This window comes from Cibotium barometz, chromosome 1 (assembly GCF_041138505.1).
Source record: "Cibotium barometz isolate CiBa-2024 chromosome 1, ASM4113850v1, whole genome shotgun sequence".
Lineage (NCBI taxonomy): Eukaryota > Viridiplantae > Streptophyta > Polypodiopsida > Cyatheales > Cibotiaceae > Cibotium > Cibotium barometz.
Window position 1 is genome coordinate 67,774,573 of NC_141046.1, and position 24,288 is coordinate 67,798,860.

Here is a 24,288-nt window from a genome sequence, read left to right on the forward strand (position 1 = left end):
TTCTTGTATTTAATATATTTAATTCTTTCATCCTCAAAGAAAATTTTTCATTAGCAACAAAGGAAGTTCAGGCAATGGTTTTGCAGTTTTATCTTTTAATTAGCATATCAAAGGAAGCTATTAGGAGATCTTTTCACAATTTGCAATGAGAAGATATTATTGGTACTCATTTTTCAAAGTAACAAACATTGATAATGTGTAGAACGAAATCCATTACAAACTACTTGATATATATTTGTCCTGAAAAACTGTTGACTATTAATAATAATGCGCTGGAGTTTCAGTGCAGCTATGAACAATTTTCAATTTTTAAAATATTTGATTGAGCTGTTTTCTACGAACAGTCTCAGGTGATTATTTCCTTTAGTTCAATCCACATACAAAACCACTCGTGTGGGTACACGTACACATCAAGCACCTGCAAATATGAGCAAATACAAGTATATACAACTTCTTATTGAAAACAACCTAATTCAAACCATGATTTATCAGCATCAATTAAATAAAGTTAATTTATAGTTTCAATAAGGTAAACATGGCTACGCACTGCTGGTCCAACGGTTCTAAACCACCATACTATGATAGAAAATACCATATTATTTTGACCCAAACAATTACCAAAAAGCTGTGTTTACAGTTTATCCACAACTTCCTCCACTATCTCTGTCTTTGTAATTGCCATTTGAAAACCAGGACCTACAGCTTCTCACTGACTGGCATGGAAAAGACACCTCACACCTGTCAAGTCGTCATTGTCATTTGAAAACCAGTGTGTGGCACACAGCTTCTCACTGGCATGAAAAAAGAAGCCTCACACTGACTACTAAGATATTATACAGATTGCCCTGACGTTTACACACAAGCTTCATCGAAGCAGAAACAAACCACAAACATACTTGACCAGAATGTTCTTAAACAGGTGATGTATGGCAGCATCATTACTGCTCAACATTTTCAGGTGGCATCCCTCAGGCCCAATTCACGCCATTCTAGAGTTGAAGATGCAAGGGCAACAATGAATTTGTTCACTATCTGGGTCTTTTTGGCATGTACCATGCCCTTTATGTTGAAAACAGTTCTGCTGTCAACACTTGCACTCACAATGCCTTCAAGATCAGTGCAGCAGCAATGGCTTCAACATCATTTACAAATAACAACCAGGAGAACTAGCATACCAAGATCATCAAGCTCCCAACTTGGTGCAAAATTATATACAACAAATCCACAGTACAGCAGGCGTTTCCCATATTGCTGTTGTTATAGCCCTACTGCAAATTGCACGAGACATTACATTTTCAGTATCACCACTTGAAAAAATAAACTGCCTGTAAGCAAGTAGATGGAGCTGGCAAGTTTACGACTTCCCATGAGCCGTCAAAGACTGCCAGCTTCGAAAATTCTGCTCACCAAGCTCGTAATGACTTTGCTTATAAACATAATGCAGTTGAAAATATGTCACCTTCGAGTCCATCCAGAAGTTCTATGCATGTTTGCTTAATCAGGTTCTGAATTACCACCTGCAAAAGAAAGCTCATGAAGCTCATTAAGAACCCATTCTTCTCCTGTATGTCCACCCAGTACAACCGCTCTTGTTCCACCGACAACACATGTGCTGTGACCCCATGCAAACTTCGGTTTTTGGCCTGGAACATCCAGTATTCTCCAAGTGGGCTTCTCATCAGTTAAATCCAGCAGAAAAAGTTCTGAAGCCGAGTGCAAACCGGCAATTGAACCACCGAAAACAAGAACCCGCCCACCTGGCAAAGCAACATCAACATGATCAAGCCGGGGAGGAGGGACAGTACCCCCTGGTGTAGAACCTCCTGGCATTGAGCTACCAGTGACATATCTCCACTTCGGCTCCTCTTCATTAAGGTCAATCTTATAAACATCACTTGACCTCAACTTTAAAGGCCCACTCTTTGCCAGTCCACCAAACATAAGGATTTTTTTTTTCCCATAAACAGAGAGTGAGTGCCCCAACCGGGAGGGAGGACTGTAAGCTACTGTAATTTCTCGCCACATAGGTTTCTCCATCATTAAATCTAGCAAAAAAGTATCACTTAAAAGGACACCAGAATCTGCACATCCACCTGACACCACAAGGGTGGTACCATCGAGGGTGCAGGAACTATGCCACGACCTTGGAAGTGGGGGAGCTGCACTTGTCACTTCACGCCAAGTTGGCAATGGCTCATCCAAGTTGAGCACAAACACATCATTTAGAAGGCCCTCTTTTCCACAGCCTCCAAAGACCACCAATGAAGAGCCATTCAAGCATGAAAGAGTGTGTCCCCAACGACCTGGTGGAGGAGAGCTCACTTGTACATACTGCCACTCGGGATGTGATGCACTCAAGTCCAACACAAACGTGTCATTCATTGGCTGCATATTCACACCCTCCCCTCCAAAGAGCACCACTTTACTCCCCACTGCACAGGCACTAAAATTACATCGAGATGGTTCTACAGAACCTCCAACTGTCCGCTTCTTCCAGGCAGATGCTTCAAGGGTTGTCAACTCCCTAGCAAGCCTGCCCCAGCCCTGTCTAGTTGCATCCCGCATATTCTGCAGTAAGACTGTAGTCTCCATGCCCCAAGCATTCTGACAGACAAGCTTCCAGAGGTCTTCACTCTTTGTCAGCCTGTAAAGGCGCCTGCAAACCATGCCAAACGAAGCAACATCTCTGGGTGCCAATCGTGCCAAAATGTTTAATACCAAGACCTCATCGCTCAGGCGAAGAAGGCCACAGAATTCCTTCCCAGAGCCAGAGGGTGAAGATCTATATGCACAGGTCTCATCTGATAGATCAAAAGTTCGACGACGTGATGATGCTTTCCAGGGAGGCCCCGGTAAAGGACCTAGCTCAAGTTTTGCTTCTGTGAACGACTGAATCCCAATTACATGTGTCATGATACCATCATCCCCAAAAATAGGTGTCAAACACAGTAGATTCATTAGTGGAGTTCCATCCTTCCTGAAATTCAACAGCTCCCCCCGAAATTCCAGTCCTTTACTTATGCACCTTCTTATTTCAGAAACAACAGCAGAATCCACTGATGGATGCCTTCGCTGAGCAAAAGATCCCCTATACTGCAAAAAGCGACTATAACACAACAGCACCAAAATTTTAGAAAAATGGACGCCTTTGACTTCAAGAACTTTATAAGTCTACTGAAAGACAATGTTGTGATACTCTTAAGTGCTGGGACTACAAAATCTCATCCAAAAAATTTGCCCTTTTAAAGCACACAAAGAAGAAGAAGGGAAAAAGAAAAAGACTTTAGGATAGGCATCCTACCCACACACACACAAAGGACAGAACGTCCCAATCATTACAACGCTTGCTGAGATCTGGTCGCTCTAAGAGGTGGCTCCAGCTATCCAAAAATCTGACTGTCCAAACTGGAAAACAAAAAAGAGGAGAACTCCCTCCCTGAGATCAAAAAATATAATGACTCTGGACTATCGTTGTTGCCCTCAACTCTAGGTCCTTGGAGACTGGTTCCATATTTGTGTTAACTCAATAGAATCAGATGGCATCACCTCTTAGTTGACTCAACTTGCAGCATCCAAACTAACCCATCCATGTCGCTAGAATCCATGTGACCTTGGTAATATGGTATTCCATTGGTTCAGACTCTTAAATAGCTTCACGGCTGTTAAGCCCTCCATCTTCTTGTTAGAATTGTGCATCTCAGTGTATTTATGGTTTTACCTATTTTGGGTATTTTACCTATTTCTCCTATTTTCAGGAAATCGTGAACAGTCGTCCGGTGCCACCCGTGTATGACCTGGACTGTGTTCGACCCATGGGATTGTCACGCCATGGAAGAGCCAGTATTCATGCCGTGTCTTGCCTATGGGACTGTCACACCATAGGGAGGCTCGTGCCTGGAACTGTGTCTTACCTATGGGACTGTCACTCCATAGGAAGACCAGGTTTTTATGTTTTTATGTCATGCCAGTTTTGTGCCGACAGATATTTTGTACTTGTTCCATGAACGGGAGATATGTCCATGTTACTTTTTGCACATGCACACATATTTTGCATATTTGAAACTGTTTTCGCATGACATGTATTTTTGTGTTTGCCTGCTTGACGTGTTACTTACTGAGCGGGGACGCCTGCCAATGAGTCGTGAAGTCTGCTCTGTATTCTGACGAGTTTTGGTGCATGTGAACAGGTGGTAAGTATATTGCACATGATATTTTAATATTTCATATTTTAACCTTTGTTTTATAATGTCAATTGTTCACACTCACTTAAAAGTGGGCACCCCCTTTGGGCACCCACTTAGGGGCCAAGGTGGGGAGCCCCACTTAAAGTGTGTGTGTGTGTGGGTGGGTCACCTACCCAACCCACCTTAGAACTGGCCACCCACATGCAAATCGTGGGGAGCCAACCAACACTAAGGTTGAACTCCACTCCAAAACTCATAAAAAAAGAGGCGACCACCTTCGTAAAAAGAAAAAAAACAACCGGCGCTTCCATCTCTTCGCTCCTTCAGGCTGCGCATGTACACGGGCAAACTGCTTCTGCACTTCTGTACGTGGCTGCTAACGGGCTGCACTCCTATACTCTCCCAGGCGGCTGCACCTCCCCAGGCAACGCAAGCCCTTCACGCGACTGTGGCTGTGCGCCTCTAGACAGGCAGCCCAACAGGCTGCGCAGCCTGCCTCAACAAGTGACTGTGCGCCTGTTTCCAACCAGCAGAACCCTCCTCTTGCAGACAATTGTATGTGCTCTCCCTTCAGAACAGGCTGCGCTTCATTCACAGCAGGCGCCTGTCCTTTCCAGCCGATGGTTGCTTTCTCTCTCCAGTGGGCGGCTGCCCTTTCCTCTGCAGGCGGCCATAACAGGCGGGTTCTGCACGCCGCCTCCTTCTCAAGCTGCGCATACACTCTAGAGGGTTGTGCGCCTTCTCCTTCTCCTCTTCTGCACAGCAACTACCATCAACAGAAGGATACAGCCGGCTGCTCCTCCACGCCATCTTCTCTCCACGCTGCAGCCAGGCCTCTCCTCCCTTGCAAGTGAATACTCCTTCTCTCACAGCAGGCGGCTATGGTCTTTGCGGTTGTTCTTACCCTGGTGGCTGCGCTAAGTTCTCTACGAGGGGGTTGTGCTATCTCAACAAGGTTGCACACCTTCTCCACTGTCGACTACAAGAGGACTTCACATCTCCTGGGTGGCTACATCTTCTACACAAATACCACGGGTATTGGTTCTCTATCTGCCATCCACAAGTAAGTGAATTTCAGATTTAAGTAAAGTATTTTTGTGTTAAATCTGATAAGGGATTCCCGACTCCCTATACGACCTACACCCGTTCGGTGCCGGGTAGTCCAAGCTTTATTGGAGAACCTCGGTCCAAAGGTGCTGAGATCAGGAGAGCCAGGCGTTAGTACGAGAGCGCCTGTTTGTGCGTGGTCTCGGAACACCAGTGAGGCGCTCTCCGCGGAGTCCAGTGAAAGCACAGGACCGTAGAGACTGGACCACGCTAGTGGTCGTTCTGCTTCGAGTATCTTCTTCGAACGTCGACTTCGAGCATATTTGTTTGGTACTGTTTTCATATGTACATGGACATCATCTGGTTCTTGGAACCCATGGAGCATTGTATTTGTTAAATACTCCCAATAAATATATATCATATATTGAGGGGGGGGTCGGCCCATTCCGGCCCCAGTGCTGGTGTCCATCTTTCCATTTCATTTCATTTCAATTTCAAGTTGTATTAAGTTGTCCATTTCAAATTTGTGGTTTTAAAGTTGTGCTATTAAGCGTGTGGGTGTCCAACGGAGTCTTCCCACTTGACGGGATCGGTTTCATCATCCACAAGGGTTTGTAGGATATTGTTCAGGGGGGCAGTGAGAAGAAGCCCGAGCGTCCTCAAAACTCTAGGCAGTGGACTCTAGATCAAGACGATGAATTCCTTGTGGAATTACAAGACTGGGAGAATCGCGATTAGAAGGCGCATTCAGTGCTTGTGTGGACCATCACCTCAGGAGGTGGCACCGGCCGTGCAAACTCTCACCGGTGCTCATCAAGTATGGTCTAAATTGGAGGATCTCTTTGCTCGTGATTCGTCGATGAGGACAGTTACCTTGCAAGGACAACTCTACAGTTTGTTATTTTCTGCAGGCAATTCTATACAATCGTTCCTCATGAAGGCCACATGACCAGTTACTGGCAATGGGTTCTACTCAGTTGGCTGCACTTATCCTCACCAAGCTTCCCGCGGAGTATGATGTGGTTTCTTGAGCTTTGCAGTGCCAAGTCACAACTACTCAATTGGATTTTGATGATCTTAGCTCCCTACTCTTGGAGGAAGAGTCTGTCCTCGTTTCTCAGGGTAAGATGAAGGTGTCTCTCAACGGTTCAGATCAAGCACTTTCCACAATTCAGAAGAAAGGTCGAAGTCGTTGTTCTCTTGTGGAAAGCGAGGACATATGTCCAAGGATTGTTTGTTCAAGAAGACGGACAAGACCAAGGACAATTCTTCATCTCAGAAAAAGGGCAAAAACATGACAATGACAGCGATACAAATTCTTCTAGTAACACATCTAGGGCTCCCAGAGCGCTTCCGGCCCAGGAGGACCCATATGGTATACTTCTCTAGTATACATGGGGTTGATTGTGTTAGCAGTCATCTCCTGTCTGTATAATTACACCAGGGCCTCTGTTGTGGGTGTGCCCGTCCGATTTAGATGTGTTCTCATTTTTTCCTTCTCCCTATTTTTTCTTGGTGTGGGAGGTTGTCCTGTGCCTATCGGCTGTTCCAAATGCTGGCCAACTGGACTCTGCAGCCAGGCTGTCCCCTATAGCTGGCCAACTGACTACTGCTGGCCGACCGTAGGTGTTATTGGTTGCCTTGAGATGGTTTCAAGGAAACATTATTTATGGCTCCCTTTATTGGGATGGATTATATCTATGGAGATTTCTTTCTTGGACGAGATTTATATAGATATTGGGCTTCACAAGCAATTTCTATGGACGAATCTGTCATAGTTTATAGAGAAGAAATCTTTGGATATCTCATGGATATGATGCTTTTATGGATAAAGTCCACCTCTACTCCAAGGTGTGTGGTTAGCACGGAGTATGTGGTAAGAGTTATGGTATACAAGGATTATGGTATACAGGTCTATGGATTCCTGGACTTCTTTTCTAGGGATTTGGATCTATTCTCAGTTTATGGATTATTCATTTTGGCTCCCTTTATTTGGGATGCATTGGACTTATGAAACTCATGGTTCACATACCCTGTGTAGTGTTCTCTTGTCCTACGTGCTCTCTTGAAGATTGTTTCTACCATGTGTGGGTGGAACAATAGAGCGCAGATGGAAGGGAACATGGGCACTTCAAAAGGTAGAGTCGAGCACAACATACCGTATGTAGTGTTCTCTTGTCCTACGTGCTCTCTTGAAGATTGTTTCTACCATGTGTGGGTGGAACAATAGGGAGCAGATGGAAGGGAACATGGACACTTCAGAGGGTAGTGTCGAGCACAACATACCATGTGTAGTGTTCTCTTGTCCTACGTGCTCTCTTGAAGATTGTTTCTACCATATCTGGGTGGAACAATAGAGAGCAGATGGAAGGGAACATGGACACGTGAGAGGGTAGTGTGAGTTGGTGGCCGAAATGCCTACAAACTATTGGTGGCGGAAATGCCTATAAACTATGTGTAGCAGAAATGCTTATGGAACACTAGGTTATCTATGCCTGTGAATGATTGTTTTATCTTGTTACTTGAGTCCACCTCTCATCCAAGGTGTGTCGTCAGAGTACCAACACAAAGTGCAAGTGGTAAAGTGGACATGACGCCTGGTTGGCACGGGACTTATGTCTCTATACCAAGGGTCATGTGGACCGATACCTTGTTGGCAGGAGACTTATTTTGTCTTGCCCATTTACTTGGGACATGGATTATAATATTTGGACTTATGGGACTGATTTGTCTCGCCCATTTACTTGGGACATGATTATGATATCTGGACTTATGGGATTGTTTTATCTCGCCCATTTATTTGGGACATGGATTTTTTATTTTATTTTTTTAAGCCATATTAGAATCACTATCTCCCCCTACAGAGGCCAAGAGGTTCATTGTTCATCTCACCATGCATGTGGATTCATGTTGGGATTGTGAGAGGGCAATTCAATGAACACTCCAACACACGTGGATTCGTGTTGCGATTGTGGAGTGAGTGTTTCATTGTTTCCACACCATGCTTGTTAATCAGAGTTGGGATTGTATGGGAGAACATGGGAACTATTGGGATTGGGAGAAAGGATTGCCAGAACTATGGAGAACCAGCTTTTCTATCACCATGGTTTGTGCTCTTGAATGGCACCAGTTTGTGTGCATAGCACATGTTTCTGTACGAGGCACTAGTTTCTTGTACTTATTTAAGCGTCTTAGCACTTGGTTGGTGATTTTCATTGGCATATGATTATCTCATTGATATTGGTGATTGAGACACAATTGGCTCTTGTGCCTGTGTCTAGCATATCTTCCATGGAATTCTAGCCCATTTATTTTGGGACAAGATTTTGATATTGGTATTATGGAGACTTATTTAGTCTCACCCATTTCTTTGGGACATGGATTCTTCAGCTATATTAGATATTTGAGACTGTCTCGTCTCACCCACTTGATGGGACATGATTATATCTTGAATATATGGCTTGAAGCTTAAAGTTGAGGACAACTTTTAAGACGCTAGGGAGGATGTTACCAACCTGGACAATTCCCAGTATGAAAGGGGTCTGGTGGACTCCAGGATGTCTAAATATTTGGAAAGTACAAGCTTTGGGAATGGGGGATTATCCTAGAATACAAAGGACCACACTCCTAAAATTTAGGAGAGTTGCTATTTTTGGCCCGACTTCGATGGAAATTCTGTTCGCGTCATTACATCTGGAATTGAGCAGATACCAAGAGTTGGCAAAGTGCCTATGACAGAATGTCTACTAGTTGGGATATTTTTAGAGGTAAAGATTATGGGAGAACCCATCTCTTAGATTGGGACATGCGACAAGAAAGTGGATCAAAGTGAGACAAGTGGCCTCACACTTGTCACTTCAGCTATTGTGTGGCTCTCCACTTGTCATCATAGCCTTCTCTTTCCATTTTCACTCATGGGAGCCCCAAATCTATAAATTGGAGCCCTCCCTCTTCATTAATGGAGTCTCTCTTATTGCACACTAGCCTCTACACCGTTACAGGCTGCCCTAATGATGGCTACTCTCTTTCTCTCTCTCTTGAAGGCTGCCCATGAAGAATACCGGCTGTTGGGGACTGTTTTGGAGGCTTCCATCACAAAGAAATACTGAAGCCACTGTACTAGTTGTACAAGCCCTTGTACCTGCTGTACCAGCCACTGTACTAGCTGTACCAGCCCTTGTACCTGCTGTACCTACCATTGTACCAGCTGTACCAGCCACTACCAACGACTGTTCTTGTTGTACTAACCATTGTATCAATTGTACCGGCTGAATGGAGAGCTGAACCTGTTGTACCAGCTCTATTGCATGAAGACCCATGGTTTTTGGGGAAGACCCATGGTTTTTGGTAGCCTCGTGTTGGGCTATGTTATGGCATTTGTATATGGATAATCGAGCATCTCCCGTGGGGAGAGTAAGGCCCTCAAAGCTTGTACATGATATTATTCTCCTTGGGTAATAAAATACTCCAAGGGGGGGGGGGGGGGTCGGCCCATTCCGGCCTCTATGCAGTGTCACATGTGCAAGCTCCATTTTCAGCATTTGTGGATGTTTTGTCCATGGAGCTTTTATGTTTTATGCAAAGTGATGATGGGTATGTGTTAAGACTGTGGCCATGTTTAAGTGTTTTAATATGCATTGATGGTATCAACAACTGTGTCAAAGACCCTAGTCCCCCGGGCATCCCCAAGTTTCAGCCAAGACTAAGGCCATGCAGTCTAACAGTTTGGATAAGCCAAGTACATCTCCAAATCAGCATTTTCCATTAACACACAGAGGTGAAAATAAAGCATTAGATCAAGCATAGCATCCATAGTCTAGATTTACATTGGATCTATGACAATAAGTGCAATTGCTCATTCATTCAATAATATATAGTAGGAGTAGGTTAGGTGAAGAGTGCCTCTCTTCTCCTACTCTCTACTACTCTATGTCATGAGCATGTGATTAGTGTTAATCTTTATTGATTTGCATTGATCATCATTAAGCACGCTTCCACATAGTAGTCTCAAGCAATGCTACATCAAAGGGCCAGCAATCAACCCAAGACGCGAGCTTTCTACAAGCCATACTGTCACTATTTTCAAGGTTTAACAACCCACAAGCCCTAGGGCAAGCGATTGGAGCAAAACGTAGGCATCATGTGAAAAGGGCTTTAGGGCAACATTGAAGCAAGTGGATCTGCAAAAAATTGGGGCTTTTCTAAAATATGAAGAAAATCATCAAATTGGAGCTCCATCATCCACAAAACTTTAGGGCTTTTTCAAAATTGAGCCTCCTCCACCAAATTGAAGCCTCTGCATCCACAAAAAATTGGGGCTTTTCCAAAATCTCCTACATCAAATTGGAGCTTTTGCAGTGCCATGGAAGGTCCAAGCATCTACACTAGGGCATCATTGCCTTCCACAATAAAATTTGCATCGGCACTGGCAAGGAAACATCGGCCATTGTCATGTGCACAGTGCGTATCTACCGTGTGCTATACGCATGCAAGACTAGTTTCGAGGCTTGGGGAAGCTTGGAACTAGGCAGGCTGATTGACGAGCTGAGTTAGGGAAATACTAACGAGCGGGTACCCAAGTATGGACGAGCGGGCGGCCAAGTGTGGACGCCCGATGAGGACTGACCGCCAAGAGCCTATAAAAGGGTGGCCAAGGTTAGTTATTGTATGATAGAGAGTCTCGCGAGTTTGTGAGAGCTCTATGGTCTTGGAGCCTGGATCTAGTGCAGACGTGCACCTGCTTTACGCAGCCGAGGCCGGCGGCAGTCTCGAGGCCCGCGAGGGCAGCTTCGTGGCGGTATGGGAAGTCGCGAGGAGGAGATTGGTCGGTACGTCAACCTAGTTAGCTCAACTCGTGGCTCGGTGGGGACAGCCAAGACTGTGGGCTTGCCCACGGCTGTCATGGTTGGGAGGTGAGTCAGGCCTCCACCCCCTTGCTTGTTTGTTTGTTCGTTTGTTTGCAGGATTCGAGTTTCGAACCAAGGTCGATCACGAGGGGATCCGTGGGGATTTAAGAGTGGTATCAGAGCATACCTCGTGAACGAGCAAGTCGGTAGGTAGAGAAGAAGAGGTCGAAGAACGGTATGTGTTAAAAAAGCTTGCTGTTTTTTCTGTGCATACTGCAGTTTTCAGATTTGGTATGTGTTTTTCCTTCATCAAAGACACCCATGTTGATGGGAGATGGTAGTGTAGTAAGGGTTGATTGCTTTGCAAAGAAGAGGAGTCGTGTTTGTGCAGTCGCATGAGAGAAAACAGAAAAACAGAAAAAAAAACGCATGTTTGCTTTTCGTTGTTTTTTGGCGCATGAGAGAGAGAGCGAGAGAAGAGCTGGCGAGTGGGTTGCTGGCCGGGTTCTGTTGACGTGGCAAGCAGGCAAGCAAGTACGTGGCAGGCGGGCAGGTGTGTTCAGGCGGGCAGGTGCGTGCCTGTAGGCGGGCAGGTGGCCAAGCCTGCCAAGCCAGGCGGCTTGTGCAGCCTACGCCAGGCCAGGCCAGGCCTACGTAGCCAGGCAGCCAGGCCTACGCAGCCTAGCGCACTGGCCAAGCCAGGCCACGCACAGCAGGCAGGCACCCAAGCCTACGGTACTGTGTTACGCAGGCCTATGCAGGTTGGCCGACAGCAGCAAGTATGACACGCAGGCTACGCACAGGCGCCGGCAGTCCATCAGCTGCTGACGACAGCATCCGCCGGGAAGAAAGCATGCGCCGGCAGCTTCAGTCGCCTGCAACTAGCCCGTGGGTTAATTCAGGAGGAGAAGAAAAAAAAACAAGGAAAGCTTACGTTTTTAGCTTTCGTTTTTTTTAAGAGTTTAAAATTTTTTTTTAAGTTTTAAAAGACCCTCCTCCAAAGTTTAAAGGTGTTTATTTTTTTTAAAGAAAAAAGAATATATATATCCATATATATATATATATATTTATATTTATATTTATATATTTATATATATATATTTATATTTATTCAAGAAAAAAAACACAAAAGCTAAAGCAAAAGCTAAGCCTAGCTTTTCGAGATTTTTGGCTTTTGGGAAACTTTTATAAACCCCCTCAAGTGGGCTTCTTACCACACATCTCTCAAGTTCTCAAGTTTTCAAGCTCTCAAGCTCTCGAGTTCGCTCGCACTTTCATTGTGCAAAGATCGAATTTTCTCTCCACGTACCCTCTTCACGATGTCGACCCAAGAATCAGAGTTGGAGCCCCTCGTGGAACGCGAAGGCTTGCCGGCTACGGAAGGTACCGATGCCGATCTTTTTGACGATTTTGTGTCAAAATCAGATTTCCAAGAGTTCAAAGTAGCTCTCGAAGCTTCTTCGACGGAACGTCAGGCACAAATCGCAGCTCAGATGCAAGCTTTGTAGAACTCCATCGCTCTCTTGACCACTACCCTCTCTACTTTCTCGGGTATGGATACCTTGGCTTCTGCTTTAGGCCCCAACATTACTCCGGAACCGTTCGGGGGCGAGCAAAAGCAGCGAACCAAGGAGATCGTGGACACTTGGCTACATAAGTGGCAAGTTCACTTTCAGTTTCATCCATATGATGATGGAAAGAAGATCCAATTAGCAGCAGGTTTCCTGTCCGGCAAAGCTTTGCTTTGGTGGAAGGAACTGAACCCTAAGCCAACGACTTGGGCACAATTTGAAGACATTTTCAAGAAAGAATTCCTCAAGAAAGAGGATGATTACGATGTTGTTGCCCGGTTTTCAGCTTTGACCATGACCTTGCAACACCTCACTTACGAGGTCTACCTCCAGAAGTTTCGCGACTTGCAGATGAAAGCTACAAAGATGGATCCCACTACTTTGTTGGGGTTTTTCGTAGCTGGTTTACCAGACTCGTACCGTTTACAGGTTAAAAATAACAAATGTAAAACTTTGGACGAAGCCATTCATTCAGCTCGTATCTATGATGATACGATGGTCTCTTCCAAGTCGAAACCCGTTACCGAGCAGGGGAACAAGCATAAAAGAAAGTTCTCCGCACCTATGGCTAACACGACTGAAGGCAAGTCTTCGGACCAACCTTCGAAGAATTGAAGTTCGACACCAGCGAAGAAGAAACGACTCCTTAGGGCTTTAAAGCTCAAGAAGAAAGGACGTTGTTTTATCTGCGAAGAAAAAGGACACATGCGTAATGAGTGCCCGAAGCAAAAGGGTACCAAGTCAAACGCAGGACCCAAGCCAAAGGCAGCTAACCAGTTGTCTTTCACAGGTACGTCAATTACTGTACTTTCTCGCCCTAGTACTTGTTCTGATTGTCTGTTCAATTCTAAAGTATTTGGCATGCATGATCTTCTCCGAGTTTATGGAGAAGTGAATGGCCATAAAATTCACATTCTTTTAGACCCTGGCAGTTCGCATAACTTTGTTAACTACAAACTTGTGCAGAAATTGAGTCTTGATACGACACTCAGCGACCATACCTATGAGGTACGTCTACCTGCGGGAAGACAAGTTTGGGATCGCAAGGTGGAGATGCTTCCAATCCAGATTCAGGACTACAAAGATACTCTGGAATGCTATGTCATGCATCTGGAAAATGTAGACTTGTTATTAGGGATTGAGTGGTTTAAGACGCTTGACGTCCAGATAGATTGGTCTAGTCATATTTTTTCTTTTCAGCATAGGGACACCAAGTATAGTATTTTAGGTGATTGTATTCATCCCTCTCAGGGACCTCTTGTAAATACAATTGATTTTGGAAATATAATGAATTCTTCTTTGTATACAGCTTTCCATTGTGTATTGATTCCACTTTCTTTTCTCATCCCTTCCATGGATGTGAATGAATTAAGTGTGTTTGAAAGCAAAGAATTACAGAAGATACTTGATTCGTTTCAAGAAGTATTTCCTAAGGAATTGCCATCGGGTTTACCACCTGAACGGGCAGTAGATCATCGTATTGACATGATCCCTGGTGCTCATCCTGTCAGTATTCCACCTTATCGGATGAGGCCAAGCTGAGGAAGATGAGTTGGCTAAACAACTCGAAGATTATTTGAGGATGGGCCAGATCCATCCAAGTAAATCACCTTGGGGTGCACCTGTGTTGCTTAGGAGAAAGAAGGACAATACCTGGAGAATGTGTATAGATTACAAAAGATTGAACAAGCTGACAATTAAGAACCGTTATCCTCTCCCTAGATCAGATGACCTGATTGACCGGTTAGCAGTGTTGGGGTAAAGGCACTATGCCCACCCTTATAGTGTGTACAAGCCCATAAGTTATAGTACATAGTACACTTAGTACTTTTAATGTACTAAGTGCACACTGTGTACTAGTGCAATATACATGTGTGATAGGGGAGTCACACACTCATGCTATTGATGAGTTGACTTATCCCCACAACTCTCTCTCTCTCTCTCTCTCTCCCTTGCTTCTCTGTGTATGTCTCCCACATGACCTATCCCTAACTCTGTTTCTCCCACACAACTGGTATCAGAGCTAGAGGGAGGTTTGCCTGGTTCATTCGGAGCCTGTAGGTGTTGAGAAGGGCGCCCTTGAAGCTTTGTGAAGGACGTTGGTTGCTCAGCGATGGCATGGAGCACTTGGACGTGGTGAGGCGTGCAAAAAAAAAAACTGTGCTGGGCGTAATATGCGAAGCGGGCGAACAGGCTGGTCCACAAGGCGGGCGTCAACAGGCTGCTAAACGTGAGCGAGTACGTGTAGCGCAAGCCACTGAAGGAGGCGGCGGAAACACAAGCGAAGGGAGCCCGTCGACTTCAGGCGTGTAGGCTGGCTCTAGGCGAGCGAAGAAGCCAAGGACACGAAGGCAAGGACGCTCACTGGCGGGCGTTGAACCATTAGCGACCTGTGCTAGGCGAATGCACGAGCGTGGAGTTCCTGGCTACCTGCGCTAGGCGAAGTGTTGGGCGGACAGGCTGACGGGCGGAACAGAATGGACCCTTTGTCCTTGCCTTCTCCAAAGCGTAACAACGCTTACGACCAGCAGCGCTCGCAACAGGTGAGGTAGCGAGGAGGCCAGCGAGGAGACGTCCACGAGGAGAGCTATGCAACCTAGCATCCGTACACGCACAGCAATCTGAAGGCCCGCACGTGGGAGAAAAGCTCCACCACTCCTCTGCGTGAGATTTTTTTGAGAGCTTTTCAACAAAATTCTGCATTTGCCCATCGCCAACCCCACAGTGAGGAGTTTTCATCAGCACAATCTTTCTGCAGCAGCACCAAATTCATCAACCCGCCTGCAAATCAGAGAAAAATCAAAAAATTACAAGGTATTTTCCTCAAAAAATTTTTGGGATTTGCAATTGAGCAAGTACAATCAACAATTGAGCAGATACAGGTGTCGAATTGCTCAATTTTGAGCAAAATTGGCAAAATTGGGTGACATTGGTCACAATCAGGATCAATTTGCAGGAAATTGGTCACAATCAGGATCAATTTGCAGAAAATTGGATGTCGAAATTTGGGGCTTTTGATGTAATTGTGCAATTAAGCACTCATACATGCTGTATGATGTGAAAAATCGCACATTTGGGCAAAATTGCAGCAAATTGCAGTGCAAATCAAGGGGCTTTTGTGCCGATTTGGTTGATTTGCATGCAGGCAATCGCATTTGATGCTGTGGATAATGTGTTGATGCCTTGCAAGCACTCAATGTGCCTGATTGAGTGCCTGTAAATCAAGGGGCTTTCATGTATTTGATGTATATGTGGCCAAGGGGAAGCATCGTGAACACTTTGGATGCCTTGAAGGAAGGGGCGTCTATGACAGCCCATCTAAATGAGTTTAATGGTATTGTCAGCCAGGTCATTAATCAAAAGTTGGCGATGGACGATGAGTTCAAAGCCACTTTTCTCTTATGCACTTTGCCAGAGAGTTGGGACACATTCAGGACAGCCACTAGCAATTCACATGCTATGCTGTCATATGCAGATGTTGAGGGTGCTCTTCTTTAAGAAGAGATGAACAGGAAAAACAACTCTGTTGGAAAGTCCAATGCAATGAATGCACGTGGGAGATGCCTCAGCTTTCTTTGGGAGGGGCAAAATATTTTGTGTCTTTTATAGATGATGCCACACGCAAGGTGTGGGTTTATCCTCTTCGTTTGAAGAGTGATACATTCTCAGTGTTTGAGAAGTTTGTTGCTCTTGTTGAGAATCAAACTGGCAAAACACTGAAGGCTTTGCGTTCCGACAATGGTGGAGAGTATATGTCCAAACAGTTTCAGGACTTTTGTGATGCTAAAGGCATCAAGAGGGAGCTCTCTACTCCTTATGATCCTCCACAAAACGGGACAGCAGAGAGGATGAACAGGACCATACAGGAGAAGGTCCGTTCTATGTTGTCACATGCTGCATTACCTCATGGTTTTTGGGCTGAAGCTGTTATGACAGCCGTTCACCTTATAAACAGGTCACCTAACACGAGGCTTGGTGGGAAAGTGCCAGAGGAAGTATGGACAGGGAAGCCTCCGTCATACAAGCACTTGAGAGTGTTTGGTTGCGTTGCATACGTGCACATATGCAGGGAAATGCGCACCAAACTTGATCCTAAGTCTCACAAATGCATATTCCTAGGATATGGTGACAGAGGTGAAATGGGGTATAGACTTTGGGATCCCCTGAATAGAAAGATCATACGCAGCAATAATGTCATTTTTGATGAAACATGCATGTATAAGGAGCCTGCAAGGCAACAGGAGCCTGGCAGAGTCATCTTTGATGATGATGGACATCATGGACAACAACCAAGGGCTGTAAATCAGCCATTACAGCAGGAAAACCAGCCCTTAAATGGTGCTGAAAATGGTCCAAATGGACAGCCAGAGATGGCAGAAGATATCCCTATGGATATACCACAGTTAGAGGAGATACCGGGCATGATTTTTCAGCCTTATGGCATGGAACAGGAGCCACCAATGGGTGATATGCAGGCTGGACAGCAACCTGCAAATGATGGTCATTGGGTACGGAGGTCCACTAGACCCTCCAGAGCCCCTGACAGGTTTGTTCCAGGGGTTGACTACTTGATGCTCACTGACTGTGGGGAGCCCTCATGTTATAAGGAGGCTTTACAGAGGGCAGACAAAGCTCTATGGGAGCGTGCCATGAAGTCAGAGATGGATTCTCTGCACAAAAATGGAACATGGAAGTTGGTGCATTTGCCTGCAGGCAAGAAGGTTTTGCCATGCAAGTGGGTATACAGGCTCAAAGTTGCATCTGATGCAAAGCCAAGATACAAAGCCAGGTTAGTGGCTAAGGGCTTCAAGCAGGAATATGGTGTGGACTTTGATGAGATCTTCTCTCCAGTGGTCAAAATGACCACACTTAGAGCTGTGTTGGCTTTGGTTGCGCATGATGATCTGGACTTGATTCAGATGGATGTGAAGACTGCTTTTCTTCACGGTGATCTCCATGAGGAGATATATATGCAACAGCCAGAGGGTTATGCAGTAAGTGGAAAGGAGAAGCTTGTATGCAAGCTGAAAAAGAGTCTTTATGGGCTCAAACAGGCACCAAGAGAATGGTATCATAAATTTGATACATTCATGAAATCCCAGAAATTTAGGAGAAGTGACATAGATCACTGCTTGTACACCAAGAAAGCTTTGGATGGCAGTCTATTGATCCTCATCTTGTATGTTGATGATATGTTGATTGCCGGGAAATCTCGTAAAGAGATGGATGCCTTGAAGCAGAGGCTGCATCAAACCTTTGATATGAAGGATTTGGGTGATGCAAATCACATCTTGGGTATGCGGATACTTCGGGACAGAAATCAGCATGTGTTGTATTTGTCTCAGAAGGAATACATTGGCAAAGTCTTGCAGAGGTTCAATATGGACGGGGGGAAGAAGACTAGTACTCCTTTGCCTCCATATGTGAAACTCAGTGCTATGGACAGCCCACAGTCGGATAGAGACAGGGCTGATATGGCCAAGGTTCCGTATGCTTCAGCTTGTGGCAGTCTCATGTATGCCATGGTTGCTACTAGGCCGGACATTGCATTTGCAGTGGGAGTGGTTTCTAGATACATGGCCAACCCTGGCAAGAAGCATTGGGAAGCAGTGAAAGGTGTCATGAGATACCTGAAGGGCACACAGGATATGTGCATTTGTTTTGGCAAACAGGATGCATTAGTGCATGGTTACACGGATTCGGATTATGCCGGTCATCCAGATAACCGGAAGTCTACTACCGGTTATGTGTTTACATTCACAGGAGGTGCTGTGTCATGGATATCCAGGATGCAGAAGTGCACAGCCTTATCTACTACAGAGGCCGAGTATATTGCAGCCACAGAGGCTTGCAAGGAGGCATTATGGCTATCTCGGTTAGTGGTTGATTTGGGTTATACAGGGGATATTCCATTGTTGCATTGTGACAGTCAGAGTGCCATCCAATTGGCAAAGAACCCTGTTTTTCATGCAAAGACGAAGCATGTGGATGTGAAGTATCACTTCATCAGAGAGGTGATAGAGAACAAGCAAATTCAGCTTGTTAAGATTCACACGGATGACAACCCGGCTGATATGTTGACAAAGAGTTTGCCTCCGGAGCGGTTTGCTCATTGCAGACACTTGATGGGCATTGGATGAGGCCAGTTTCAGCCTTGATATGGCCTTGTATATTATCATGTACATGCTGTTTTTTCTTTTCCTTTACTTAAGGGCACTTTGCCAGGTTGTTGGGGTAAAGGCACTATGCCCACCCTTATAGTGTGTACAAGCCCATAAGTTATAGTACATAGTACACTTAGTACTTTTAATGTACTAAGTGCACTATGTGTACTAGTGCAATATACATGTGTGATAGGGGAGTCACACACTCATGCTATTGATGAGTTGACTTATCCCCACAACTCTCTCTCTCTCTCTCTCCCTTGCTTCTCTGTGTATGTCTCCCACATGACCTATCCCTAACTCTGTTTCTCCCACACAAGCAGGAGCGAAATATTTCACGAAGATAGATTTACGTACTGGCTATCACCAGATACGTATTCATGAAAGGCATGTCGAAAGAACCGCCTTTCGGACTAGGTATGGCCATTACGAGTTTCTCGTATTACCTTTTGGGTTAACCAATGCTCCAGCCACTTTCCAACAAATGATGAACGATCTTTTTCGTGAACATTTGGGGAAATTTGTGGTGGTGTTCCTGGATGATATTTTGATTTATAGTCGTACTATCGAGGATCATGTCAGACACCTCACGATTGTCTTATCTATTTTAAGACAGAATCGACTATATGCTAAGTTAAGTAAATGTGAGTTCTTTATGACCGACATCATTTACTTGGGACACAAGATCACTAGAGATGGATTGAGCATGGACTATGACCGAGTTCAGAAGGTTTTGGACTGGCCTATACCACGAACAGTGAAACAACTTCGTTCTTTTCTCGGTTTTGTTGTTTTTCTTCGGAAATCTGTACGAGAGTACTCTCAGCTCACACTACCGATGACCGACTTATTGAAAGGTCGTGGACGTAAGTCCAATCAGCCTATCACTTGGAATACCGATTTGGATATGGCCTTCAGACTTTTGAAAGATAAAGTCAAGGAAGCACCTATCTTAGCATTGCCTGATCCTAGTCGGCCTTATGTTCTTGAAACTGATGCCAGTGTGCTATTGGGGCTGCTTTATTTCAAGATGGTAGACCGGTTGCTTTTGAAAGTAAAAAGCTAGACGACACTCAATCTCATTGGCCAACCCTTGAGAAGGAGCTTTATGCTGTGATTCATGCTCTCAAGGTTTGGAGACATTATTTATATGGCTCCAAGTTTGTGGTATTGATTGATCATCAGTCAATCAAGTATGTGTGTGATGCGGATGATTTGAGAGGAAGGAAAGCTCGTTGGGCAAAGTTAATGCAAGATTTTGATTTTGAGATCCGTTATCGGAAAGGATCCATGAATAGTATTGCAGATGCGCTTAGTCGGATTAGAGAGGTGAATACTTTGTCGTTCACCGAGATTTCTACCGACTTATTTCAGTCATTGAGAGGGCTTTGCAAGACTGATAGTTATTTTGGTCCATTTTGGCAGAAGATCCAGGATGGGAGCTCATTGATTGACCAAGACTCGATAACTGAGCAGTCTACTATTCAGGCTGCAGGAGGCCAGTGGATGATTCGGAATGGTTTGCTATTCTGTAATGACAAAATTTGTGTACCACAGATCCCGGACATTAGGTCCAAGATTCTTAAGGAGTGTCACGACGCCCCTTCTGCTGGACACCCTGGGGTACACAGGACACTATCATTAGTGAAACACACTTTTTATTGGCCGGAGATGAAAGGGTATGTAGAAGATTATGTTCTCAAGTGTCAGATTTGTCAGGCAAATAAAGCTAAACGCTTTAGACAGGCTGGGTTGTTGCATCCTTTGCAAATCCCAGGTAATAAATGGGAAAGTATTTCCATGGATTTTATTACCGGATTGCCAAGAACACATCAAGGCCACGATTCTATTTGGGTTGTGGTAGATCGCTTGACAAAGATGGCTAGATTTTTACCGACTCGGAAGACTATTACAGCTACCCAATTAGCTCGGCAGTTTATCGAGCAATTGTTTAGACTGTACGGGTTACCGCAGGACATAGTCAGATAGGGACTCTAAGTTTACGAGTGATTTTTGAAAACTTGTTTTTGAGAAGTTGGAAACAACTTTGAATTTGAGTTCCTCAGATCATCCTCAATCTGATGGCCAGACTGAAAGAGTGAATCAAATTTTGGAGGATATGCTTCGAGCATATGTATCCAAAAGACAGAGTTCATGGGAGGATTATCTTCCTATGTTAGAATTTGCATATAACAGTACTAAGCATACGAGTACATGGTTTAGTCCTTTCATGATTATGTACGGTTTTCAACCTAGATCACCTGTTACAGTAGGATTCTCAGGACTTCAGCATGATGCAGCATGTAATTTTTCGCAAGATATGCAGGAAATGTTACAAGTTGCGAAGGAATCTATTAGAAGTGCTCAAGACCAAGACAGGTTTTATTCTAATAGACATCGTTCACCTAGAGAGTTCTCTGAAGGAACGAGGTGTATTTACGAGTTCCGAAAGATTCTGAGACTTTACGGACAGGTAGATCTCCGAAATTATCCCCTAGATACTGTGGACCATTTCGTATTACACGACGGATTGGTTCAGTTGCATATGAATTGGATTTGCCTTCTCATGTGAAAGTTCATCCTGTATTTCATGTCAGTAGACTTAAGGAAGTACTGGGTGGAGCAGATCAGTTAGTTACTCCTCAAGAAATTATAGATGTCGAGGACATGACATTTGTTCCGCACGAACCTGAAAAGATTCTTGGATTTCGTGAACGAAGATTGCGTAGTACGCTTATCACGGAATACAAGATCAAGTGGAAGGATCGTGTTGAGGAGGACGCTACATGGGAGACATTGACTACTCTTCAGAGAGATTACCCTGGCTTTTTAGTGAGCTCAGGAGTGAGCTCTTAGAGGAAGGGGAGTATGTCATGTGCACAGTGCGTATCTACCGTGTGCTATACGCATGCAAGACTAGTTTCGAGGCTTGGGGAAGCTTGGAACTAGGCAGGCTGATTGACGAGCTGAGTTAGGGAAATACTAACGGGCGGGCACCCAAGTATGGACGGGCGGGCACCCAAGTGTGGACGCCCGATGACCGGCCAAGAGCCTATAAAAGGGTGGCCAAGGTTAGTTGTTGTATGATAGAGAGTCGCGAGTTTGTGAGAGCTCTATGGTCTTGGAGCCTGGATCTAGTGCAGACGTGCACCTGCTTTACGCAGCCGAGGCCGGCAGCAGTCTCGAGGCCCGCGAGGGCAGCTTCGTGGCGGTATGGGACGTCGCGAGGAGGAGATTGGTCGGTACGTCAACCTAGTTAGCTCAGCTCGTGGCTCGGTGGGGACAACCAAGACTGTGGACTTGCCCACGGTTGTCATGGTTGGGAGGTGAGTCAAGCCTGCAGGGCCCAGGCTGCACCCCCTTGCTTGTTTGTTTGTTCGTTTGTTTGCAGGATTCGAGTTTCGAACCAAGGTCGATCACGAGGGGATCCGTGGGGATTTGACAGCCATAGTGACTACTCTTCACCGGCATAAGTTCAAGGGGAAGTTTCTAAAACTTCCAAAGTTGCCTTTTTTTCCTATGATGTTTGAGTCATGGATTCTCTGGAAGAACGCGGAACAACAAAGCATCACGCAAGCAAAAGCGTAGCACAGTGCACACAGAGACCACCAACCAACCGGTTTCCCCCCTCCCACTCGAAGATCCCATGACCACCAAAAAGGTGGGGGATGAGGGGAGACCAAGGGGTATTTTGCCCTATATAGAGGGGTTAAGTTGACCCCAACCCACTATGTGGAATAACAGACGGCCACATGGCAGCGTGAGAAGCGGAGGGCAAGAATCCATTACAACATTCTCTGCCCTAAGAAGTCCCCAAAAATCTGAATTAAATATTTTAAGTGTGTTTTCTTTTGTAAAGCGCCATCATTCCCTCTTTAACCCTACTTCAAGTGGGGGTTGTTTTGCTATGCTGATGTAGGCTATCATCTAGTCGTCAAGCTCTTATAATCACGCTCGACATGAGAGTTCGGGTGTTGGTCCATCACTCCGAAGGGGGGTTTGTTGGGTATTTCGGAGAAAGGGAAGCATCAACGGGTAAATGACTAGCCTTGCTGGATTATACAAAGCCAAAAAAAAGGATGTCAAATAGAAGGGGCTAAACGAAGGCATGTCACAAATGCCTTGGAGGATGCTTTCATTGACTCTAAATGCCTAACATGTCTAGCTAGCAGCATGTAAGACATTGCTTATGTGGACATACAGATTGTCTCTTAGGAAAACCAGAATCATGCATGTCCATCAAGAATCCATGAATGCAACCATGGTCTTCCCTTAGGAGTTAGCACCCGTAGTTGTGCGAAACAGAAAGTTTTGTGTAGAATGAGTGCAAATCAAAATAATCTATTTTGTTAGGAATCCAGAAGATCGCCATGTGATCTACTCCATTTCACACAAGCTTTCTGGCCGAGCTTGCAAGTAGGAATTTGGCCATTTCGAAGACTTGCAGAATGAAAATGTAGGTGGACGGCTCTTAGATTTCCCTGAGATCAAGTGTGTGGAAAACCCCGAGGAGAGGTCTTCCCACCCCACCTCTTGCGCCTTTCTCTTTTTTATACGTAACAGAAGAAGGCTACTTTGCTAAGCACCAAAATTTACAGAACATAAAACTTACAGAATAGCTTACCAGTTCCTTCCAAGAATCTCCTCAGCTTTGTATCCAGTAATAAACTCGAAGACTGTATTGACATAGATGATGGGGTGGTCTGGCTCCAAAGCATCAGTCACAACGAGCCCACAGGGGCTGGTATGAAGCAGCATCTCTAAATGCCTGCTCGGTTGCCCTGTCTCGCTGCTCACAAGAGAGGCCATCGCTAAGTTGTTGCCCTGCTCGAACTCCTCCACATCCCCAAGCCCCATTTCTGAGCTGTCACTGTCGCTCTCCCAGAACAGATCATTGACTCCGCCTGCCATTTCTTACACTCGGGACTTTCAGATGACTTTGAAATATTAAGAGGAAGTGCCTGTGATCTGCTTTACCTGTCGAGGCCCTAGAGCAAGGTGTACCTGTGAAATCCTTCCCCTGTGAAAATACTACAGAAGAATATGCAGGTTAACTGCTTCACCTGTCAAAACGCCGCTGACCTGCTTCAACAAGATATCTCTGCGACGTTCACCTGTCAAACCTAGAGGAAGATTAACCGACAGGCTAACTTCTCCTCTGTACGAAAATCTTTCTAGTACAGCGAACTTTACTGCCTCCCGCAAAACAGACTATGCACCGAAAACCCTAGAATCGCGGTACCATGATGCGGTTAAATGCTTAATAAAACAGCAACCCAAGGGATGGAACCCTAGAATCGCAGTACGCTTGGAAAGGATAGAAACCCAAGCGAAGACACCCCTGAACGGCAGTATGCGTTAAAACACAGAAACACCCTAGAATCAGCTGTGCTCGCAACCCTCGATGGCTATGATCCATGCTTCTGATGTATGGGGCGGGGCAATGCCAAAAGCAGAAGGGGGGCTAGGTTTGCTG

The 24,288-nt window shown here is 45.2% G+C and overlaps 1 protein-coding gene across 1 annotated transcript; it reads right to left on the reverse strand.

Annotated features, from left to right (window-relative positions):
- Nucleotides 1-472: 472 nt before the first annotated feature.
- On the reverse strand, nucleotides 473-24,288 carry LOC147642366 (adagio protein 1-like). The gene is made up of 3 exons (XM_086805686.1): nucleotides 23,437-24,288; nucleotides 1,460-3,106; nucleotides 473-1,268 (listed from the first exon to the last, which is right to left on the reverse strand). The coding sequence occupies exons 1-2, from the start codon at nucleotides 23,721-23,723 to the stop codon at nucleotides 1,495-1,497; spliced, it is 1,899 nt and encodes a 632-aa protein (XP_086661812.1). The 5' UTR covers nucleotides 23,724-24,288; the 3' UTR covers nucleotides 473-1,268; nucleotides 1,460-1,494.

Excerpts from the sequence above, each read along its gene's own strand:
- LOC147642366 (XM_086805686.1), bottom strand. The coding sequence starts at position 23,723 with ATGGCAGGCGGAGTCAATGATCTGTTCTGGGAGAGCGACAGTGACAGC. Across the intron at positions 3,107-23,436 it reads GAGATTCTTGGAAGGAACTG|TCGCTTTTTGCAGTATAGGG; the intron begins GTAAGCTATTCT and ends GTTGTGTTATAG.